General features: G+C 41.0%; 5 protein-coding genes across 7 annotated transcripts; 3 read left to right on the top strand and 2 right to left on the bottom strand.

Annotated features, from left to right (window-relative positions):
* The first annotated feature begins 935 nt into the window (after positions 1-935).
* On the top strand, positions 936-1659 carry LOC126791872 (NDR1/HIN1-like protein 13). Its single transcript, XM_050518368.1, has one exon. It carries the CDS (start codon positions 1058-1060, stop codon positions 1640-1642), a length of 585 nt encoding a protein of 194 aa, XP_050374325.1. The 5' UTR covers positions 936-1057; the 3' UTR covers positions 1643-1659.
* A 249-nt stretch (positions 1660-1908) lies between these two features.
* Positions 1909-5601, bottom strand: LOC126792948 (serine/threonine-protein kinase AFC1-like). Of its 3 annotated transcripts, XM_050519471.1 has the most exons (12): positions 5438-5601; positions 4646-4832; positions 4320-4346; positions 4075-4228; positions 3925-3973; positions 3718-3832; positions 3382-3473; positions 3069-3225; positions 2924-2988; positions 2740-2837; positions 2523-2625; positions 1909-2413 (listed from the first exon to the last, which is right to left on the bottom strand). In XM_050519471.1, the coding sequence occupies exons 1-12, from the start codon at positions 5537-5539 to the stop codon at positions 2264-2266; spliced, it is 1299 nt and encodes a 432-aa protein (XP_050375428.1). In that variant the 5' UTR covers positions 5540-5601; the 3' UTR covers positions 1909-2263. The 3 variants fall into 3 exon arrangements, with proteins under 3 accessions (XP_050375428.1, XP_050375429.1, XP_050375430.1); XM_050519472.1 differs by lacking the exon at positions 4646-4832 and having other exon boundaries at positions 5438-5561; XM_050519473.1 differs by lacking the exons at positions 3718-3832; positions 3925-3973; positions 4320-4346; positions 4646-4832; positions 5438-5601 and having other exon boundaries at positions 4075-4217.
* A 6284-nt stretch (positions 5602-11885) lies between these two features.
* Positions 11886-18171, top strand: LOC126791911 (cytochrome P450 71B26-like). The gene is given in 3 exon segments (XM_050518407.1): positions 11886-12518; positions 12521-12700; positions 17478-18171. Coding segments are annotated over 3 exon segments (1344 nt in total). The 5' UTR covers positions 11886-11975; the 3' UTR covers positions 18099-18171.
* Positions 16487-17420, top strand: LOC126791914 (cytochrome P450 71B36-like). The gene has a single exon (XM_050518410.1). The coding sequence runs from the start codon at positions 16532-16534 to the stop codon at positions 17387-17389; it is 858 nt and encodes a 285-aa protein (XP_050374367.1). The 5' UTR covers positions 16487-16531; the 3' UTR covers positions 17390-17420.
* A 187-nt stretch (positions 18172-18358) lies between the features above and the next one.
* LOC126791907 (uncharacterized) lies at positions 18359-22087 on the bottom strand. Its single transcript, XM_050518400.1, has 5 exons — positions 20440-22087; positions 20252-20328; positions 19973-20084; positions 19690-19806; positions 18359-18922 (listed from the first exon to the last, which is right to left on the bottom strand). Exons 1-5 carry the CDS (start codon positions 21784-21786, stop codon positions 18569-18571), a joined length of 2007 nt encoding a protein of 668 aa, XP_050374357.1. The 5' UTR covers positions 21787-22087; the 3' UTR covers positions 18359-18568.
* Positions 22088-22868: the final 781 nt, after the last annotated feature.

Raw genomic sequence — 22868 nt, 5'->3', positions numbered from 1 at the left:
ACATTAGTCCATATTGATCTTGTGAACATGGTTAACGGTCATACACGATTCGGGAGTATACCATAAATTCAAGATTCAACTGAGGATTAGCTCATGTTGCTTCACTTCCATCATATCATATTCAGGACTTCTTTCTGCAATTGGATGACAAATATTCTCAATTGGCAATTTTATAAATTGTATCTTCTTAAACACTCGTATTTCTAAAGGGAAATTCTAGGGGAGACGAAAGTGTTGGTTTATCTTTTCCTTTTCTAATTTTCGGAGTTGAGGGTGCATTTTTCTTCGGAATGAAAGTGAAGGGCTGTCTTGGTACAGCAGCACTTAATAAAAGGTTGCCGCCAAGATTACTTGCCTCCCTTGTTGAGTTATGTTTTATTCTTTGCCTTTTCATAAATCATCCTTGAAGTTTTCTTCAAGTCATCCTCCTTATCTTCAAGCTCTCTTCGAAGTAAATCCTCACTGTAATCATTCCTCTTCAAGTCTTTGCTCCGCTGCATTACCTCTCCACACTACCATGTCTCGGTCTCGCGATACTAATCCTCATTTTGGCAGCCCCTATCAAACACAGCAGCAAGAACAGTCGCCACCACCTGGTTCTTTCGTGCCACAACCAAAGCATCATGGCCACCACTCTGCACCACCACTACAGTATCATGGCCAGCACTCCGAACCACCACCACTCAGTCCAGAATGGTCTGAACCACGGCAACCAATTCTGCGCGAGCCAGCTTCATCCCGTCCCAGGGTGAAGCACCAAGGCCGCCTATCCCGGCCACTAGGTCCATTGGTGTCAATTCCTCCCCATGATCAAGATCAACATCGTCGGCCAAAGAAACAAAGCCGCCATTCACAGCCACATCCAGCACCACTGGCACCACCGCCCCACCATGTTCAAGATCAACAACATCCTGACCCAAAGCATCACGGCCACGACTCCCTGCCACTAGTCCAATTGGCGGCACCAATAGCACACCGTGCTCAAGACCACCCTACTCCACAGCACCAGACACCACACGGTTCACAAAGACATCCACACAGTTCACACGGCTTGCTCATGCCACTCCCTCAACAAACCAACTTCTTCACATGGTCTGCAGCAGTGTGCTGCGCCATTTTTTGGATCCTCATAATCTTAGCAGGTCTCATTGTCCTCATTGTCTATATAGTCTTTCGCCCTCGGACCCCAAAGTTCGACATTTCCACAGCCACACTAAACGCAGCCTATCTCGACATGGGGTATCTCCTCAATGCCGACCTTACTGTGCTAGTTAACTTCATCAATCCTAACAAGAAAGTGAGCGTCTACTTTAGTCCCATGTACATTGATGCTTACTATGGTAGCACCCTCATTGCTACCACCTACATTGAACCTTTCACAGCACGCAAGCATCACTCCATGTTTGCAAGTGTGCATATGGTGGCGAGTCAGGTTCGTCTTGGACTGCTCGAAAGCCAAAAGCTGAAGAAGCAGCTGGAGAGCAGCAGAGCCAGCTTTGAAATCAAAGGCTACTTCAGAGCTCGAGCCAATTTCGGAAGCCTGCTGAGATACTCTTATAAATTACATGGTGACTGCACCGTTGTGTTCTCCAGACCTCCTGATGGGATTATCGTTGGTAGAAAATGCAAGACGAGACATTGATAATGAATGTCTGCAGAAATTATTTTTCTCATTGGATTTGTTTCGTTTACACATTTTCTTCTGAATGTTGCATCGGTTTTGATATATTGCTCTTCCAACTAATCTGACAAACTGATATTACTTGAGAGCTCCAGGTCTGGGTATTCTTCAATTTCTGTATAGCAGTTGTACACTTGTACAGCATAGTGCAAATTACCGTATAGCAGTTTTACTAAATAAGAATATACGCTGGGATTCTTGGGAACGAGAACGAATTCATCTCAATATTGATTATTTAATGCAACAATTTTATTCATTTGCGTGTCTATAACAGCTAATTGTTCATCCTTCTACAAAACACTTGAGACATATTTTGAAGGCAAAGCCTGTTCAGAAATCACATCAACCTCAGTCACATTTCACTTCCATGATACAAAATCGAAGGGGAGGCCTCTGACAACAGGCTATTTACAAAAGTACAGAGATTGAGTAGTCCAGGTCTCGGCCGCCGCCTTCATAGACCTCATACACTCATACATGCCAGGAACATTCAGGTACGCAAGCAGTTCAATTCTTTAATAAGCCAGAATTCAGCAAAGTACTCCAAGCAAACCAGTAACAATGCAACAATGATACACGTCACTAAAACCTTCTGTAATGATCCCCGGTAAAGAACGGATGCCTTAGGGCTTCAGGAGCTGTTAGCCTATTAGAAGGCTCAAATCTAAGGAGACCTTGCAGAAGGTCAATGAGATCACCAGCCGAATGATCTACATGCTGCATCACTATATTCTGACAAACAAAATAGATTTGTCAACTTTAGAGCTAAGAAATGAAAAAGAAATCCACAGAAGATCCAAAACATAACAACTTAATGAAAAAATTATAGCATTTTAACTACCTGCAGACGATGTAGCTTTAATACAGATTTAATACTTTCCCGAGAGTTTGCACCTTCAGGCCAGTCCAACCTACCCCTCCTCACATACTTCTCGGCATGGCGGCTGAACCAGCAAACACATAATTAGCAAAGGAAAGAGTAGTGCAATTAACAGAAGTAATGTTTTTTTAAAACTAATACAATAAAAATTATGATGAAAGCCTCCAATGGCACATACTCTGCTCTTTTTAACATATGCTGCGGCAATGGACCTAGTACCCTTTCCATCATAGCCAGGTGTTCTAGGTTCTCATGTGTCTGAAACAAAGCTTCTCCCTGAAAGAATTGCTTCTTATCAGACTTATTTTGTAGAGATTTTTTTATAACAAATTATGGCGTCAGCTTAATATAATGAGACATACCGAACACAGCTCTACCAAGATGCAGCCAATGCTCCAAATGTCACATGGATAACTCCATCCAAGTCCTATAAAGAGTATAATATGAATGCTAACATATACTAATATATGACATGGAGATAAATGAATGTCAGGAAAGAATACATACCTAGAATGACCTCAGGGGCACGGTAGTGCCTTGTCGATACAATATAGTTGTGTTCTTGATGCTCATAGGCTGTGCTACCAAAATCAATAACTTTGATAGCACTGGACTTTGGCAACCTTCTATAACAGGTTCCATCCTTTGGCGGACGGGATGTAAACTGTAACACCAAGTAAAAAACTTGAGAACTGATGAATATTACCCTTAGAAGAGAAAGCAGGTGAAGGTAAACAGAAGAAGTACGTATTTGGAGGGCAAAAAGGAAAAACACAATAAACTGCAATGTTATAAATCAAAGGAACCCAGGCAGACATACCCTGTAGTCCGGTACTTTAACATATTCTGGAGAAACAAACAGTATATTCTCAGGCTTCAAGTCAGTATGGATGAGACGAATATCATGTATAACTGCAGAATTATACAATTAAAGAACTCATTAAATATTATACATTTGGTTAATTTCAATATCCTCACACATATCCAAAAACAGACTCCTAAATAATCATATTGAAGCCTTTACTTTTAGTTTTAATTAAAAACATGCAAAAACAACCAGTAAATTCTTTAATCAATAAATGTAAATATTGCATTCATAAGTGACGCTCTAAACTTTGAAAGGGGTAAGAGAAACAACAGAAGTCCAACTACACACATGCTACACATTCCAATAGTTGCCTGCCAAGCTCGCGGACAAGATCAACCGGAAATGCGCGATAATTATTTTTCCGAAGGAAATCATATAAGCTTGGTCCAAGCATCTCAAATACCTGTTAAGACCATTTAAATTCAAAAAAGTCTTAACCCCCAAAATATTTGTGAAGTTGGGGAATTACGTTGTAAAAAATCAAGCATTACTTACTATACATATATGGTTACGATAGTCAAACCAGTTCCGTATTTGAACACAACTGCAAAGAATAAAGCCATTTAACATTTGACACATAATTCACTTCAAAGTTCAAACGGATCAATTAAATAAAATGAAACTGGTATGGAATAGTATTCTCACCGACTGCCATTTCTGTCATACTTTCCAAGCAACTGTAGGACATCAATTTCTATCATTGCTGCTTCACGATATTTCTTGATACTTCTGACAACTTTTACAGCTACCATCTCCTTTGTTTCCCTGTCCCAGCATTCCAAAACTTGACCAAAAGTTCCTACAGTGACAAAATAGTGAAAATATGAGAAAACAGATCACCAAATATTGATCCATCAATACACAGTCGTAGAATTAGTTGAGACAGTAACCTTCTCCAATTTTCCTGTGAATTTTATCTGAAATTACGGAAACAAGATGTCAGAAAGATTGACAAAAGTTTAAGACCATATGTAAAAGAAGGCCTCAAATGACAACAAAATTTTCTATACTTGTATAAAGTTTGACACGTACAGAAAACATAAAGAATGTGATAGAATGTATTGAAAAGGGATATCTTGAACATTTCAAAGGTTTATAAATCCACAAAACTTAAATGTATGAAAAGTTTAGGAAGAGCATCAGTGTGGTTTAAATGGTTGTGAAGTTTGACAACAAAATGCAAAGAAAAATATTAAAGGTGATTAAATGTAATTACAGCGAGAAGTTAAATTCTCTCCGAGTCCAAACATGTAATGCCCATCTTTGTCGTCCTCTCGCCATGGGGGAGAGCCCTTTTGAGTCAACCCCTTAACAAACAAACTAGGATGGTCTGGCTGTACCCTCGAATGTCCATAGCTTGTTCCATTCCCAACATCTTGCTCATAATATATTCCTGAATGAGCCTACACACAGCCATTGATTTCATACTCCACTATACAAACAGGTAATACAACAACTCAATTCCTTAGCTATCTATCATTAATTTCTACGACTGTCCCTCATCTTTTCTAATCAACCAACACAAAACCAGTATATGCAGAATGAATAGATGACACAAACACACAACCCTGAATACGAAACACATCCCTCATACATCTACCAGATCACTATCAACCTCAAAAGTTCAAATACAAAATTTCTGATGATAAAATATGAAAAGATGAGTTTTTTTTTCCAGCCACTGTCTTGGAAAATTGAATCAACCCTAGCATCAACACCAACATTATTTAACACTATTTCCCAGAAAGATCAAAACTTTGATACAAACGCATTGCAAATTGAGCTGAAATAAATAACCCAAATCTGAATTCAACATCAAAGAACAGATTAGCATTTTTAACATTATTTCCCAAAACGATCAAAACTTTGACACAAATGCAATGCAAATTGAGCTGAAATTGATACTCCGAGGCTGAATTTAACATTAAAAATAGATTAAAGCATCAAAAATTGAGAATCTTGACCTGAAATTTGAGAGTTGGTATGAAATCGAAGGTAAAGATTGTACCTTTGGATGGGATTGGGGGCCATCCCAAGCAAACCTGGGCTTCTTTTTGGGACGCCGATCAACATGAGAGAGAGGAAACTCCGTCACATAATCCATCTCCATATGATTCTCAAAAATCCTCAACCCTAATTCTCACCTCAATCAAATTAAAGGAGACTATCAAATTTGGTAACAGAAAAAAAAAATTCCCCAACTCTGTTCTTTGTGAGATGCTGTGATTCGTTGGATGCGATTCTGGGGATTAATCTGGGCTGTTGGTTTGTCTGTGGACCCGCTTAGTTGGCCGCACGTAACTGATTATAGGGGTTGGATTCAGACCATGGTTTTAGAAACTTGGGCTTGAAGGTCTTGGGCCGGCAATTGCGTATGAATACTCAGTTAAACTCTTCATGCGTGAGAATGTAAGTTGCGAACCAAAACTATGGTGAATTGTTGATCGTCAGAAATACAAGTCGGTCTGTTGGTTACAAGAAGTTTGCTTAACAAAGGTGATTTGTACCTGTCGCGGCTTAATCTATCGGGAATAGAAGTCGGTTTAATTTGTTGATTTCAGGAAGAATATTGAATGGAAAGTTGTCTGCAAATTTGATCTATGCATGGCTCCTAGCTAGCTGGCTAAATTGAGAGAATTTCTCGGTCGAGAGAGGAAGAGATAGCTAGCGGTGCCGTATGCATTACATCATTTCCGAAAAACGGCATTCATAAATGCATGCTTCATCTGTATACGTTCTGGCTATATAAGATAGATATATATCGACGCAAATGGAGTATAGTGTATGAAAATAAACCTTGCTGGATAGCTGCCATGCATTGCTCTCGACAGTCCACACTTATAACCTGCATGAAATAGCCTTCCATTAGTCCTTCTCCTCTCTACTGTTATCAACGAAAAAAAAAAGATGAATCCAAGTTATATGATCAAACCCAATTGATTGGACCCTTTCCCTCCTATTCTTTCGGCTCATACATATGATCCATATGGTTATTTTCTTCAATTGATCTACAAATTCAAACTTTGGCTGCAAATTGTAATTCCTAGATGTTGACATAGGCTTATGCCCGCCATAATCAACACAACTATCAACGCATTAAGGCTAACAAATAGCCCAGTCTCGCATTACCAACAGTGAGCCGCCCGCACTAGCTATGCAATGGGCTGCCTCGCGGCCCAAACCGGCTACGGACACGCCCTCACGCGCATCTCAAAGAAGACTCCAGAGAGCACCTTAATCGGACCTCGTCCCACACCGGAAGATAAGTAAATGATCTACCTCAACTCAACAATAAAAGGTCAAACTCTTGATCTCATAGAGGTAAGTACACTACACTCTCTACTGTTACTCTGCATAAATTACCATCAGCCTAACTTGAGCGTCGGAGAGTTGAAGACCACGCCACCCTAAAAAAAAAACACAGTCAGCAAGCAGTTATTTCGTCGCAAAATTTTTTAGTGAGACATTAAGACCTACAGTTAATGGCTTGAATTCGCGAGGGAATACGCTTCTCCGGGAAATACTCTACCTCGTTGATACGCTCGTATTCACATCCCCCCTCTACTATGAAGCTATTCTTCCTCCAGTTCGTTTATGAGGAGGGCCAGTTCTCCAAGACTTGAAACTCACTATACTCGTCTTGCCTAACGAACCGCGCAGTTCCTCGATTACCATTCTGCTGGTTATAATATATCTTGAAGAAATGGAGTACCTCTGCCGCAGTAGGAAACCAACACCCCGAGAGGTGGAAGAGCGAGCAGAGGCCGAGGATAACTCGCCACATGTTGTAGCTGACTTGACCAAAGGCCAAGCCGAACTCCGCCACCAAACATTGCAGGCGCGGATCCAACGGCAACTCCACCCCGAGCCGTAATACTGAGGGACTAACCAGCGCGTATCCATCAGGCAATACCAAACCATACTCATCGAGCCCAATCGCCCGAGCAACGATCGTGGCAGGCAACTTGAACTCTTCCACGTAGCCGATCACTGCGGCGGAGTCAGCTCCCTATGGTTCCTCTACCTCCGACCTTTGCACTCCGCTGTCTAGCAAACGCCTTACAGGCGCTGGACTCAGTGTTGGGCCCGAAGTAGTTATCCCCGAAGCGCTCGCAATACGCTCACGTACGCCTTGGTCTTGGCTCAGAGCGAGACTCACTTCACTTTCTCCAACCTCCTCATGTCTTGACTCCATGGTGCCTGACGATTCACTAGTTTCCCAATTCGCTAACACCCTCGGAAAGACAGAAGCGCGATCTTCACAACGCGAGTCGTTTCCACCGCACCACGTTCAAATAGTTGGCCTCCAATTCACTCGTCCACGACTCAGAGGATGACGACGCGAACCAACTTCCCTCTGCAAGCGCGAAATCGCTGTCAGTTAGAATATTTATCCTAGGCATTACACCGCAGCAAGCAACATCGAGGTCAAAGACGAACAACCTAAAACTAGAAGTCAGAAAGTTAATTAGATCTATCATACGAACCTCGCAAGAAAGAGTATGAAGAACATGAAGAACACGAAGAACACGAAACCCAGTTACCGGCCAAAACTCATCAACAACCGCCCGCACAAACACCCTACCTAGCCGAAAAACACCCATCCAAAGATCAAACAGACCCAAAACCTACCAATTTTGATGGAAAAACTCAAACCCAAAACCACTGTTTTACCCTATAACCACAAAGCCACTAGCAAACAACCAAAACCACGAGACGTATATAGGAGATCCCGATCAAAAACATACCTCAAAGCCGATTTACACAAAGATCCCGATAAGCTTCCGTCTGAGCTCGAAGAACATGAGAGAGAGAGAGAGAGAGAGAGAGAGAGCAAATGAGGAATGAGGAATGAGGGAGTTTTCAGAATTCGAAAACTTGGAACTGTCGATAATGACAGCCCTCCTATCCCTTTCACCCTTTTATAGTAAACCTCATACCACATCTCGCCTGTTGATTTCTCAAAAGCGCTCCTTAACCGTCGGATGCAGAAAACCGTTACTCACATCTTAGCCGTCGACCCAACAGACATAGCCTCAAATCCCGCCACGTGGCATGAGTTACCGAGACAACGCTTCGGTTACACACGCATTAACTGCATGCAATAACTGTCTCCTCGAATAACGTCACCTCCCACGAAATAGAACCGTCCACGACACTTCCGCCCAATGCATGCACGACATGTGCTGCCTATAGCACGAATCGTGCTGCTCTCAGCCCACGACACCACGCTCAAAGATAGCAATGAAAGATGTCATACGCGTAAGAATTTACTACGCTATGACGGACGCACTACGCTCAAAATAGCGATGAAAGACGTCCTACGCGTAAGAAATTACTACGCTATGACGGACGCACTACGCTCAAAATAGCGATGAAAGACGTCCTACGCGTAAGAATTTACTACGCTATGACGGACACACTACGCTCAAAGATAGCGATGAAAGACGTCCTACGCGTAAGAATTTACTACGCTATGACGGACGTGCTACGCTCAAAGATAGCGATGAAAGACGTTCTCCGCGTAAAAATTTACTACGCTATGATGGACACACTACACTCAAAGATAGCGATGAAAAAAACGTCATACGCGTCAAAATTTACTACGCTATGACGGACGCACTACGCTCAAAGATAGCGATGAAAGACGTCCTACGTGTAAGAATTTACTACGCTATGACAGACACACTGCTCAAAGATAGCGATCAAACGTCCTACGCATAAAGATTTACTATGCTACGACGGAAGCACTGACATCAATCAACACCCAAAGAGACTCGACACAATCCATTACACCATCAACAACTCGGCATTCCTTAACCGGGGAGTGGGGGGACTCCGAGAGGGTCTGTGGGACCCACTGCTAATTATGGCGAAATGCTTAAATATTAATTCCCCAATCAAGAAATTGCCTCCCTAGACTGGGAACTTGGGGGGACTTGTTGGCATAGGCTTATGCCCGCCATAATCAACACAACTATCAACGCACTAAGGCTAACAAATAGCCCAGTCTCGCATTACCAACAATGAGTCGGCCGCACTAGCTTTGCAATGGGCTGCCCCGCGGCCCAAACCGGCTACGGACGTGCCCTCACGCGCATCTCAAAGAAGACTCCAGAGAGTACCTTAATCGGACCTCGTCTCACACCGGAAGATAAGTAAATGATCTACCTCAACTCAACAATAAAAGATCAAACTCTTGATCTCATAAAGGTAAGTACACTACACCCTCTACTGCTACTCTGCATAAATTACCATCAGCCTAACTTGAGCGTCGGAGAGTTGAAGACCACGCCACCGTGGTCTCTACTTTGACGTCTTGTGCCATTTGTGACAAGAAAGAGACAAGGAGTACAACGTACTGCACCTGCAAAGAATACAACGTATCACATCAGTATAATCACTACGTTAACACTAGATGATATATCTTGATCCAGCATAATACGACAAAGAGAGGACTCTTCCTGCTCAGACAATCACATCCACCAGCTCGAATATTGCATTGCATCCATGCTCAACAGTCAATAACTTTTTTTTTTCAATAGTCAATAACACCATAAAACTTTGTTTCTCCATGATTATATATACTTTGAATGAGAGTTTCCGCTACTAGGCCAGGGAGCCACAAATAGTATCAGCTAACTGGCCATGAATGTACATCCATGCCCTCAGACAACCTATTCGGCCAGTGTCATAAAATTGCCTTCTACATATATGTACAACAGTTGGTGTGAGTCGTGTGGCCATGTGCGAGTTGTTCTCTTCTTATTTACTTATAAACATAAATACATGAGTATAATGCAAACGATAAAGGCTTCAAAAAATGGATGAAATTGATATATTCATCAACTAGCTGATACGTACACGTACATGAAAGATAATTTATATATATACCGTACCTCTCGCTGTGGACTATGTTCTTTCCATACTGCAAAAGGGTGATGTTCTTAATTTCTCGATATTCATAATTAGGAACGATACTAACATCACCTATGGGAATGAAGACGTACTTCTGCATCTTACCTAGTGTAATATTTATGATTGAGTATTGATGCACTACGACAAACCCACCAACCTGGTCACCAGCTGGAGAAGTACAAATTCCCTTCTTACTTTCCAGGAAAATTCTTGTTTCCATGACAATCTTAATTTTCAACTTTGCCAATTTCTAATTCCACATGGCCAGCTTTAGTGGCAGATTTAATATTTAAATTGTACACGGGCTAATTCTAACATACAAAAAAAAAACTTATTTTCTTACTTCTCGATATGTAACTCCATTTGGTTTTACATAAGGTTGTTCATAAACCGCTTTGAGTGGTTCCTATATCTCTTATTTTAGAAAAATTAAATGAAGATCGATGTACTTCATGTAGAAGTAATAATCAATTGAAGCTCAATTGCATGTAAACGAGTGTGTCCATCCCTTCTTATGGCATGACTAAGAAGCTCCTCAATCTTGATTGTTGTATTTGTGGGAATGATCATGAATATGAATGATTTTCATGTTCTAGTATGAGTAATGATATATTAGGAAAATATAGGCGATTTAGTTAATTTCTTTTGTTCATGATTAGAATACCTTATTCATATACATCGAAAATTGCGTTGTATGGTGAGATTGAAAAGCTTTTGCATATATATATATATTCTTAGCTTCGAATGTTCAAACCGTCCGGATTCATCCGTTCCGGCGCAGACGACGCGCGACGACGGTGTTGATGGTGCCAGCTGCGCTGGAGCTCCAGCTAGCACAGACAGGAGTGCCGGGAGGAGGGGAGCACGACCGACACCATATGCGCCGTCATCGCGCGTTGCCGGCACCGGAACGGACGAATCCGACGGTCCGGACGTCCGGAGCTGAGAATATATCTCTATATATATAGTTAGAGATGACAAACTGATGGACCAAAATCTGTAGCAAGATAGGGAATTGAAATCTAAGTCCATACAAGGAAATGAGGTGTAGATAGATATTGGAAAAGGAAGCTCTATGAATACGCTGACCCAAATCTACGCTAACAGAGGTCCCAGATAACATCTCTTACTGAAATCCTTACCTTACGTTCTACTGATACTTTCTTTTAGATTAAAGACTGATGTAATGGTGTGGAGTACATAAATACTAAACATGTTTGCCTCAAAAATCTTGCAAGGGCTTAAGCCCAGGGAAGCCACTGGCCGGCTAGATCCGCCAGTGTGATGGCTATCGAATTGTATGATCGATGTACGTGATCTTGACCTGTACTTCAGCTTTTTCTGTATATATATGAGATTGAACAAGAAGAAGAGCTCAAAGTAATTAATCGAAAAAAAAGAAGAGCTCAGCCTATTTGAAGCTCCAATATATGGCTCTCGACACCCTACTACAAATCTTATGGCTTCCATTTCTCCTTCTTCTCCCTCTACTACTTTTACTGAAGAAGAATAAGAAGCCACAAAAGTCGTATCCACCAAGCCTTCCTAAGCTTCCCATCATAGGCAATTTAAATCAATTCACTCGATCAGGTTCACCAATCCACCAAAATCTATGGCGCCTCTCGAAAATGTTCGGTCCAGTCATGCTCCTACACCTCGGTCGCATACCGACCCTCATAATCTCATCAGCTGAAGCAGCAAAACAGGTCATGAAAGATAATGATATCAAATGCTGCAGCAGACCCTCCTCATTCGGGTCTCGGAAACTCACCTTCAACTATCTTGACATGTGTTTTGCGCCATACGGTGAGTATTGGCGAGAGATAAGAAAGATATGTGTTCTTGAGCTCTTCAGTGTGAAAAGAGTGCAGTCGTATCAGGAGATTAGGGAAGAAGAAGTGGCTAAAATGATTGCTTCAATATCCAAAGAATCTCCATCTTCGTCCTCATGTGTTGATCTTACTGAGAAGTTGTATGCTGCCATGGGCAGTATGGCTTTCAGGGTTATTTTAGGGACAAGTTTCGAAGGGAGTACTTTCGAACACCATAGGTTTCATCACGTGCTTCATGAAACTGAAATAATGCTAGCAGGTTTTTCCGCAGCTGATTATTTTCCTTCTAAAATCGGGTATTTTATAGACAGGATTTCCGGGAAACATAAACAATTTGAAATGAAAGGGTTTCCAGAGAACTTCACGGCTTTTTTCAGCGGGTGATTGATGATCATCTCAAGCCTGGGAGAACACAACAAGAACACGACGACATAGTTGGCGTGCTGCTTAAAATAGTCAAGGAGCAAACTGGTTTGGGATCTGCTCATCTTGGCCATGATAACATCAAGGCACTCCTCGTGGTAAGCAAAATTAATTTTCTCACTGCCTTTCTGCCTCTTAATACTGTGGTTTCTTATTAGAATTATTATTTTTACTTGTGCTAGAAGTTTGAGCGATGAACTCAAAATGGTTGATTTTGAGTTCAACTCCCATGCTGACGCCTGACATGACTACACAATTAAATATCATGGCATTATCAATAAAATTTAGCCTCGATCATGTCTGCATCATTCCAACTTAACTCATTCATGGTTTTGGTCAAGTCTAGGTAGCCACAAGCCCACAACTATAACTTCACTATTAGAGAATCTAGTAGACTGTTAGTTACGTAACTAACAGTCTGGCTACATCGATCATGATACTAGATTGAACTATTGAAAGCTTCACAATAGATTAGTTCTGTATTTGATGTTGTCTAGTTTTAACAGGTTAATTCTGTACTAATGGTGATGACATATTTGTGAAACAGAACTTATTTCTCGGTGGAATAGATACTGGTGCAATTACCATGTTATGGGCGATGGCGGAGCTAGCCCACATGCAGGGCCGGCCCTCTGTTTGTAAGGCCCTAGACAAAAAATAAAAAAAAATTATTAACTAATTAAATAAAATTCAAGACATTCATATCCATAATGCAATGTAATGTATCATTTTCATACTAAATTTATGATTTTAAGAGTTAAATATAATATTAGATTTACAAAGATGGAAAAAATCATAATTTTAGACCTAGTAATTAATTGTAAATTTAGAAACAAAAAGACCCCTATTTTTTTGGGCCCTAAACCTGGGCCTACTTGCTCTTTCCCCAGGGCCGGCAGTGACCGCACGCAAGAAACACCGTCAAGGGTAAAGGTCATCACCAGCATCAGACGTAGTCGGACCAACGCTCCCGCCGCCACCAAGAAAGAGCTCTCTCTCTCTCTCTCTCTCTCTCTCTCTCTCTCTCTCTCTCTCTCCAAGGTTTTTTTTATGAAACTTTGAAAAACTTACAAATTTTAATTATTTACCTCATAGTGTTGTGTAGTCAATAAAACATTGACCGTTAAAGGCTTACTTACCAAAAAAATGAATCTGATGGCTGTGGATTACCTCGATAAATTAATGGCTCAAATCATATCGATATCAATAAAGTATGCGATGGTGGCTGCACTCCGTGGTGCATACAATATGTGTCCATCAAACCATAGAACTATGTTGTGGGTATTACATCTTTGTGGGTATCTAGGGTTTGTGGTCGAGTTTCTGTTTTAGCTTCTTCTATTTCACCTATATATGTTGTATATACTCAGCTAGGTTGTACGGAATCGGATACGGGTACGTGGAAGCGAAACGTTTGGAAACGCGGAAGCGTGTTTTTCAAAAAATTTAGGAAGCGGGTACGTTTTGGAAACGTCAAAATAAAAAAAAATTATAAATATATATAAATTATACAAAAAAAATAAATATAATAACAAAATTTTAATTTAAGTAATTCAAAATCTCAAAATAAAAAAACATTAAAAAACCTTTATTTTTTGGAAACTCGCGTTTCCAATTCAGAAACTCGCGTTTCCACCGCGTTTCCAAAACTCATTTTTCTGGAAACACGTTTCCGAACGTTTCCGGGCGTTTCCAGCACGTTTCCGGGCGTTTCCGGGCGTTTCCGGACGTTTCCGGAGTGGTTCCGGAGTGGTTCCGCTTCGGAAACGGGAAACGTGGGTGTATGCACGTTTCCGTGTTTCCTAGATACTCAGTGGCGGAACGCCTTTAGGGGCAGAAGGGGCTGTGGCCCCTGGTCAAATTTCTTCGTAAAACTATGTATAATTACTATAAAAGTCTTTAAGTCCTATACTTTGGCCCCCTCGAAAAATCTTGTAATTATTTTTGGCTCCTTCATCATTTATGTTCTGGTAATATACTGAATTGGAACGCCACCTGAAATTAATATCAATTAATGCCACAAAAAAAAATACTGCGCGCGCCTACTAAACCCTAAATAATGATAAGCAGTAAGATACGTCATTTCTATTCAGAAGATAGCTCGCTAGCAATAGTATCCGTCTTCTTTCATCGACCTCTAAGCTAGAATTATCAGTTAGATGTTCCTAGCCGGCCTTAATATTTATCAATCAAGCTGGAGAGGACTCACTTATGCTCGAACTCGGTTTGTTTGTCCCAACAAGCTAGTAGGATCATATTTTTACAAAGCGCGCCTTAGTCTTAGTCTTAGTGCACACCAAGGCGCAAGACGTAGACTAAAAGGTCTTAGTTTTAGTGCACACCAAGGCGCAAAAGGTGCACACCAAGGCACAAAAAGTGTTTCAAGTCGCGTTTTGAGTCGCGAAAATGTGAAGGCCTAAAAAAAAAATTAGTTCAAGATTATTTTTGAATAGACAATTTTTTTATTTAAAAAACTATTTTTTTAGACAGAGTCTTTTAGGTTTTGAGATTGAGACTTTAAAAATATTACCTCTACCGATCCCTTTCTACCAAACCTATGTTTGTGTTGGAGATGATGTTATTTGAGGTGTCGGTGTTGGAGGTGATGGTGATGATGACATTTTGATGATGATTTAAATAATGATATTTTAATTGATGATTATGACGATTTTGAAGTTTGAAGCTAGTACAAACATTGTTCTTGTTTTTATTTTAATTTTTATCAAGACTAGTTAGTACTTTAATATATGAATTTATGTTATGCAAGGTGATTTGATTAATTGCATGGTTTTTATATGTATTTGTTATGAATGAATAACAATTTATCATGTCTATTTTGGTTACAAATCATGTTATATGTAAGACTACATATAACACTAATTAATGCATAAGTATATGAATTCATACATAAGACTTACGCTTTTTGTCTCAAGACTTACACCTTAGTGAGGCTCTTCCGAAAACTACCTCGGCTACACCTTAGACTTTTGAAACATTGAGTAGGATACAGACATACAGTGTTGAATTGGTGCATGCATATAACATTCAAACAATTTGTCTGCAAATTCTAGTTCCTGGATGATAACTTGATCCAACCTACATAAACCAAAGAGAGAAAGAGATCAGATAATCACATTCACCACACATGACATAGGACAAAGAGAGTAAGAGATCAGACAATTACATCCACCACACATGACATAGGACAAAGAGGAAGATATCAGACAATCACACCCACCGGGCGACACCCTTTAAATTAGTTTAGCGATGATTATTGAAGGAGACAAAAAAAAAAAGGTAGAATCAAGGGCGTAGAACAGTTTAGCGATGATGCACATGCCCTCAAACAATCTATCTGGCCAGTGTGCATGGGAGTGTCGACTGTCGACCGAACGAGTGGTTCTCCTTTCATTTACTTCTAGAAATTTATGGGGTTAATGCAAACGATGCGAGCTACAGAAATGGATGAACAGCGGAACACTATATGAAGTGATCGGTCCCCATCATTGTCAGTCAGCTAGTAGCGTATGTGAAACGGTATAGATAATATATCTCTTGGCTATCACATTTGTCGTTCTTTCCAAACTACAGAAGGATTATTCTTAACAAGCTAAGTTCATCTCTAACCCAAGGTGATAGGTGCTAAATTGCTAATGGAGGTAATTTGTCATTTGCTTGGACGTTTAAGTCATGATATGTATTGGTCTCAACAACTTATAAATTATAATATATGTGTCTTCCGGCTAAAAATCGATAAAATTATATATCTTAGCTAAAAAAACAGAAGAAGTGCGCGCCAACCTAGTGGTAAAGGCGGCTGTATAGTATGAGGTGATCGTGACTTGCTCTTCAGCTTTTGCTATATATATGATTGCAGAAGAAGAAAAACAGGAAGAGTAACTCGTACAATATCGTTGAAGCTCCCATATATGGCTCTCAACACCCTACTACAAATCGTATGGCTTCCATTTCTCCTTCTTCTCACTCTATTGCTTTTACTGAAAAAGAATAAAAAGCCACTGAAGCACTACCCACCTAGCCCTCCTAAGCTTCCCATCATAGGCAATTTACACCAGTTCACTCGATCTGGTTCACCACCTCACCAAAATCTTTGGCGCCTCTCCAAAAAGTTCGGTCCAGTAATGCTCCTTCACCTCGGTCGCATACCGACGATCATAATCTCATCAGCTGGAGCAGCAAAACAGGTCCTGAAAGACAATGATCTCAACTGCTGCACCAGACCTACCTCCACGGGGTCTCGAAAACTCACCTTCAACTATCTAGACATGGCATTTGCGCCGTACGGTGAGTATTGGCGAGAGATAAGAAAGATATGTGTGCTAGAGCTTTTCAGTGTGAAAAGAGTCCAGTCTTATCGGGGGATTAGGGAAGAAGAAGTGGCTAAGATGATTGGTTCAATATCCAGAGAATCTGCATCTTCGACGTCTTCATGTGTTGATCTTACTGAGAAGTTGTATGCTGTCATGGCCAGTATGGCGTTCAGGATTATTTTTGGGACAAGTTTCGAGGGGAGTACCTTGGAGCACAGTAGGTTTCAACAAGTGCTTCATGAAACTGGAATAATGCTTTCAGGCTTCTGTGCAGCTGATTATTTCAATTCTAAAATTGGGTACATTATAGACAAGATATCCGGGAAACAAAAACAATTTGAAAGGGTTTCTGGGGAACTTCACGGCTTTTTCCAGCAGGTGATTGATGATCATCTCAAGCCTGGGAGGACACAACAAGTGCACGACGACATAGTTGACGTGCTGCTTAAGATATGACACCTAGAATTGAGGCCTGGCCTAAGATTTTGAGGCTAACAATCATTTTCCTTTTGTTAATCATAACGATTTATTGTATCGTGAACAGAACTTCTTTTTAGGTGGAATAGATACTGGCGCAAGTACCGTGATATGGGCAATGGCAGAGCTAGCTAAGAAGCCGAGATTGATGAAGAAAGCACAAGATGAAATGAGAAGCTGCGTTAGAAACATAGGAAAAGTCTCTGAAAGTACTACAGAACAACTCCCATACCTCAAGATGATAGTCAAAGAAACACTTCGACTGCATCCTCCAACTGCCTTGATGGCTCCCAGAGAATCCATTGCGCCATTTAAAGTCCTTGGTTATGATGTTGAGCCAAAAACACAAGTCATTATTAATGATTGGGTTATTTCACGAGATCCCGAATTTTGGAAAGACCCAGAAGAGTTCATCCCAGAAAGGTTTGACGATAGCTCTGTGGATTTTAAAGGGCAGCACTTTCAGTTCCTGCCTTTCGGAGCTGGTCGGAGAATTTGTCCGGGGATTTACATGGCAACCACCACAGTGGAGCTTGTACTTGCAAATCTGCTGTACTGCTTCGATTGGAAATTGCCGGAGGGAATGAAGGAGGACGACATCAACATGGAAGAAACAACCGGGGAACTTGCTCTCACTGTCTCTAAGAAAACTGCTCTCAACCTTGTCCCCGTGAGGTTTTCCACCTAGCAATAATGTTCTTTTGTACACTTGAGTTGTAAAATGAAAGTTTGAGAAATAAAGGTTTGGACGTTATAGTGTTTCACCCATCCACAAAACCCCTTCTTAAGTTCATTTAAACAAATTGGAAATTTCAAAAACCAAGACAGGACACTGATAATAGTTTTCACCTTCCATTCCAATTTTTCTCAAGCCTCTTCTAGAACTGAATATGATCAAGAATTCTAATTAAATTTAAAACAAAAAAAATTTACATTACAGTAACAAGATTAGCGGAAACTCCCCTGAAGGCATCATTATGATGAATTTACTTCGGCTAGAAGTGCTCACCACATGACATCAATCGATTACAAAGTTTTATCACTGCAGTTAAGGGAAACCTTGACAAGTAAATCTGTTAGAAGCTGGTAATTTCTTTACTGTTCTAATTTTGATAGATCACAGTAAATACACAAAATAAAACTATAAAAGGGGGTTAATCATAGAAGAGGTTCAGCTAGCTCCATTTCATTTGAACCACTCTGTTGTTCAGTATCAGAGCGACTGAACCCTACAAAGTCCAGCCCAAGCCACTGCCAGGGCCAACATACATATCTAGGTCCACCCAGGCCCCTCAAGTCTTCCCGGTTTTCAAATACTTCAAGTTGACGGGTTAGCTCCTCTACTCTATCTCGGAGCCTAGATGCCCGTGAGTCTGCCAATCTTAGGGATTTCTCCGCAGCATCTCTAGCTGCCATGGCAGCATCTGCTGTCTCTTCTTTGAACTTGAGCTTCTTATCTGACTCCACAATCGCCTGCTTTGCTTCTTCAAGTTCCTGCTTAAGTGCCGATAACTGCAGGTGCCATTCATGGTCATTATTCTCACACTCAAGAACATACTCATGGCACGATAAAAGATAGATCAAGGATCCATTTGGAATGTGGGTTTCAAGTTTTGGGAATTCAGCCATTTCTTTGATGTTAATGTACTGATGTAATGATAACAGCATATTGGTATTTGTAAGAGAATATTGAAGAAAGAGAGAAACTAAATGCATCTCGACCGATTGAGTATAATTTATACCTGCTCACTCAAATTCATTTCATCTAAAGTCTATATGGTTCTTTCAAATATATCAAAATGGATCCCTGTTCTAAATCTTTTCTTCCAATCAATAATAAAGATTTGTCCAATATGCATTACCATGAAAGAATTAGATGTTGACTCAGTTAATGATGTGTATTTAAAATAACAATCTTGGTTCTTGGATAGCATGATAGTAACATACCCCCAACTTCAACCATATGTACAAGCTCAACAGGTTTTCATTTTGAGGTGGTGCAATATTGGCATACACAATCAGGGCATAGCTTCCATAAATGTATATGATAAACCATGACTTAGACCAACCCTACCACACACCGAAATAAAACCTAGGGGTGATCCATCTATTATAAAATATAAACTACCATGACTTTTTTTTGGGGGTAATTAATAAATAAAGACTTGCACAAATGTCCCAGGTTATATTATCTCATATTGAAATAGACTTATATCCAAAGAAGACAATTTTATTAGACTATTTATCTCATGACAATAACGCCAACTCTGAAAGGGTACCTGTGCCACAAACTCTTGTTCTACACCTGTGCCTGCAGCAGCTTCTTGCTCTGCTGCCACTTTCCATCTTGTAATTTCTTCTTCAGCAGCAGCAATATCCATCATTAGCCCTTCAATCTACAGATAGAAATGACTTCATGATACTCCTTAAATTGGTTCATGACCATAAAGTGGTTCGAAAATGATGTGCCATAGATGTTACAGATTATTCATATTAGACAACCATGAATTACAGAAGTTGAAGCACAATAATTAGACAGTCAATATAATTGAAATTACATACACTTTCATTTGCTAGTCTCTCCTTATCTTCAAGTTCCTCAATTTTATGCATTCTATGGTCGAGCTCCTTAGCTTGGGCCTCTAAATGCTGTTTAAGTAAACTCACCTCTGCCCTTAATATGGTAAAGCAGCACATAGAAAATAATAATACCATGTCAGGACACCGTGTAAAGTACAACACTTACAAAAAGTATGAAATTTTTCCTTAAATCAAAGCACCAAAAACGACACATGCATTAAATCAATCGCAGCTTATTATTTTCGAGTACAAAAAGTGTACCTTAGTTCTTCCACAGAATGCTGCAGCTCTATAATCTCCAGCTGAGATACCTTAACAATATTCTCCAAAGCACCAGCCTGTGAGCAATAACAAACATATCATTAACACAGACAAAATATTTTCGCTTTAAAACATAACCAAACTCCAGAATAACCATTCAACACAGAGAAAACACAAGTGTTACTTACTAATGTGTATATTTCATCCTCCTCGGCCTCAACATCCACTTTCCGATCCTCCATATGCTTACTAAATTTAAAGTCTATCCCAGCCTCCCTCAAACCATTCTCTGCAACTTGAAACAATTCCCTTGTCTTAGAAGATGGATTTGATGTCATCCTATTTGACAAAATGCTCCTTAGCAACGATCCAATTTGTTCCTTTTCTTTCACTAACCGAGTCGCTGTTTCATCCAAACTCTTGATCTCATAATTCTTTTCCTCAACCAAATCCCTTGATTTTTCCATAACAATCTTTGTCAGTTCATATATAGACTCCATCCCGGCCAAAGACGCACGCAGGTTCTCCTCCATGTCTGTTTCTTGAGGGAGGAACAGGGATTCCGAATAATCCGACTGGTCCAAATTGTTGGCATCAACTACCTTCATAATATTATACAGCCGGTCATGAATGTTCGATACCAAACTCAACTGATCAACCAGTAACGGCCTCTGCTCTTCCATTTTCGAGTCCAAACCCATCAGCTTATCATCATACTCTCTAGCTAACTGCCTCAACTCTGCCGCCTCACTCTCAGCCTTTCTCAACTTATCCTCCACCTCCCTCTCAATCTCCGACATTTTCCCACTCCTCTCTGCCACACTCTTCTCCAAACTCTCCACCATACTCGTCTTCTTCGCAACCTCTTCTCTCAAACCGCCAATGGTGGCCTCCAGCTGCGAAATCTCGATGGCAATCTCGTAGTTCCTCTGATCCATCTGCTCCCTAGTTTCGTTCCTCGACTTGGCAGTGGCTTCAATCTGCCTCACAAGCTCCTCCACAATCTCATTCGTCCTCTTAATAACTCCGTAAGCCACCGCCTGCAGCCCGGTGGTGTACTTGCTCGACTTCGGCAGTCCCCCCGCCGCGAAATTCTTGAAGCTCCTGACCTTGCCTGCAATCTTATCAATCCCAGACATGAGCATATGCGTTGAATTCCCAATCTCAGCTCTCAATCCATCTCTCTCCTTAACGACGTCGTCTAACTGCTTCGCCAGCTCCGCCTTCTGCTGCAGAGCCTCCTCCTTCTCTCGCAGCGCCTCATCCCTCTGCCGCCCCCACTCGTCGCGCTTCTTGATCGCCTCGTGCGCCAGAGCCTTGAGCCGGCCGAACTGAACCTGCAGGTCCGACTTCGAATTCTCCACCGCCTCCCGCGCCTGCCGCTCGCGCTCCAGCTCGGCGAGGAGCTCGCGGAACCGGTCGGCAGAGATTTGCTCCGGCGGGGGAGTCTTGATCACGATCGGGACCGGATCGTCGGTCTCCACGTCGCTCAGCACCGCATCGGCGTCCTCGTCGCCGGCGCCGCTACTCGCCATTACGCCGAACTATTGGTTATCTCCGATGGCGCCGACACAGTCTTATCATTCCAATCAAAAATCGAAATCCTAGGGCTTTGGAAACCGAAACGAGCGACGGAAGTAACCGAGAGGCTGAGACGGTAAAGTTGGAAATTGTGGCGGTAAAAAAGGAGACGGAATTAGTGGTGGTTTTAGAATAATTAGGGAAAGGGATTAGGTACCTGAGAGAGAGAGAGAGAGAGAGAGAGAGAGAGAGAGAGAGAGAGAGAGATTGATGATGATGAAGAAGACGAAGGGAGGTAGGGTGCGTAGTGGAGGCGACGACAACGATCAGTACCAACCAGTCTCCTTTCCCTCTGTTTCTTCGCTTATATTTTCCTTTTTCTTTTTCCTTTTATTTACACCCCGGCTAATTGATGACGTGGCGATTGCTTCCTTGCCTCCCTGGAATATGCACGCGCCATTATGATGCCATCACGTGACTTTTGGGTCTTGAAGCTTAAACGGGCCGGCCCGGGTTAAGTAGGCTAGGGGGATGGCCCATGAAAAAGTATTGGATCCAGTTATGGGTTGAACCATTGAATCATTATCTCAAAGTTGCTTCTTAAAGAACACTGTTTGTCCAAATACGTTAATGAAGTTTTTCAGAAAAAAGAAAAAGAAAAAAAAGAACACTGGTTGTCTAATACATAAGGCATTCCATAGACATGATTTAAATATGTGTTTTCTTGTATATGCATTAGGGATGAAAGTTGTGTTTATACTTTTACATTGTTATTGGACGGATTATTTGTTTTATACCTACTAACCTACATTAAGATATACATAATCTACTGTTCAAAGTTTATATAGTAGGTGAAGCTTAAGGACTAGGTTCTTCAGGATTATGGATTATAAGATCTTATACCCATAGGAAAGAGCAACATGTAATAGTTGATAATGTAGGATGTAAAAAAATGAATGGAAGATTTCTCAGAGCTCAAAGTCCTCGTTGTTTTTTGGTTAATCAAAGTCCTTGTTAGTGATGACCTAGACCGTGATATTCAAGACGTCACCAACATTTGACCCACAAAACGACAGTGATGAGATAGCCTGGATTG

This window comes from Argentina anserina, chromosome 4, assembly GCF_933775445.1.
Source record: "Argentina anserina chromosome 4, drPotAnse1.1, whole genome shotgun sequence".
Lineage (NCBI taxonomy): Eukaryota > Viridiplantae > Streptophyta > Magnoliopsida > Rosales > Rosaceae > Argentina > Argentina anserina.
This window is presented reverse-complemented; position numbering and strand designations above follow the sequence as displayed.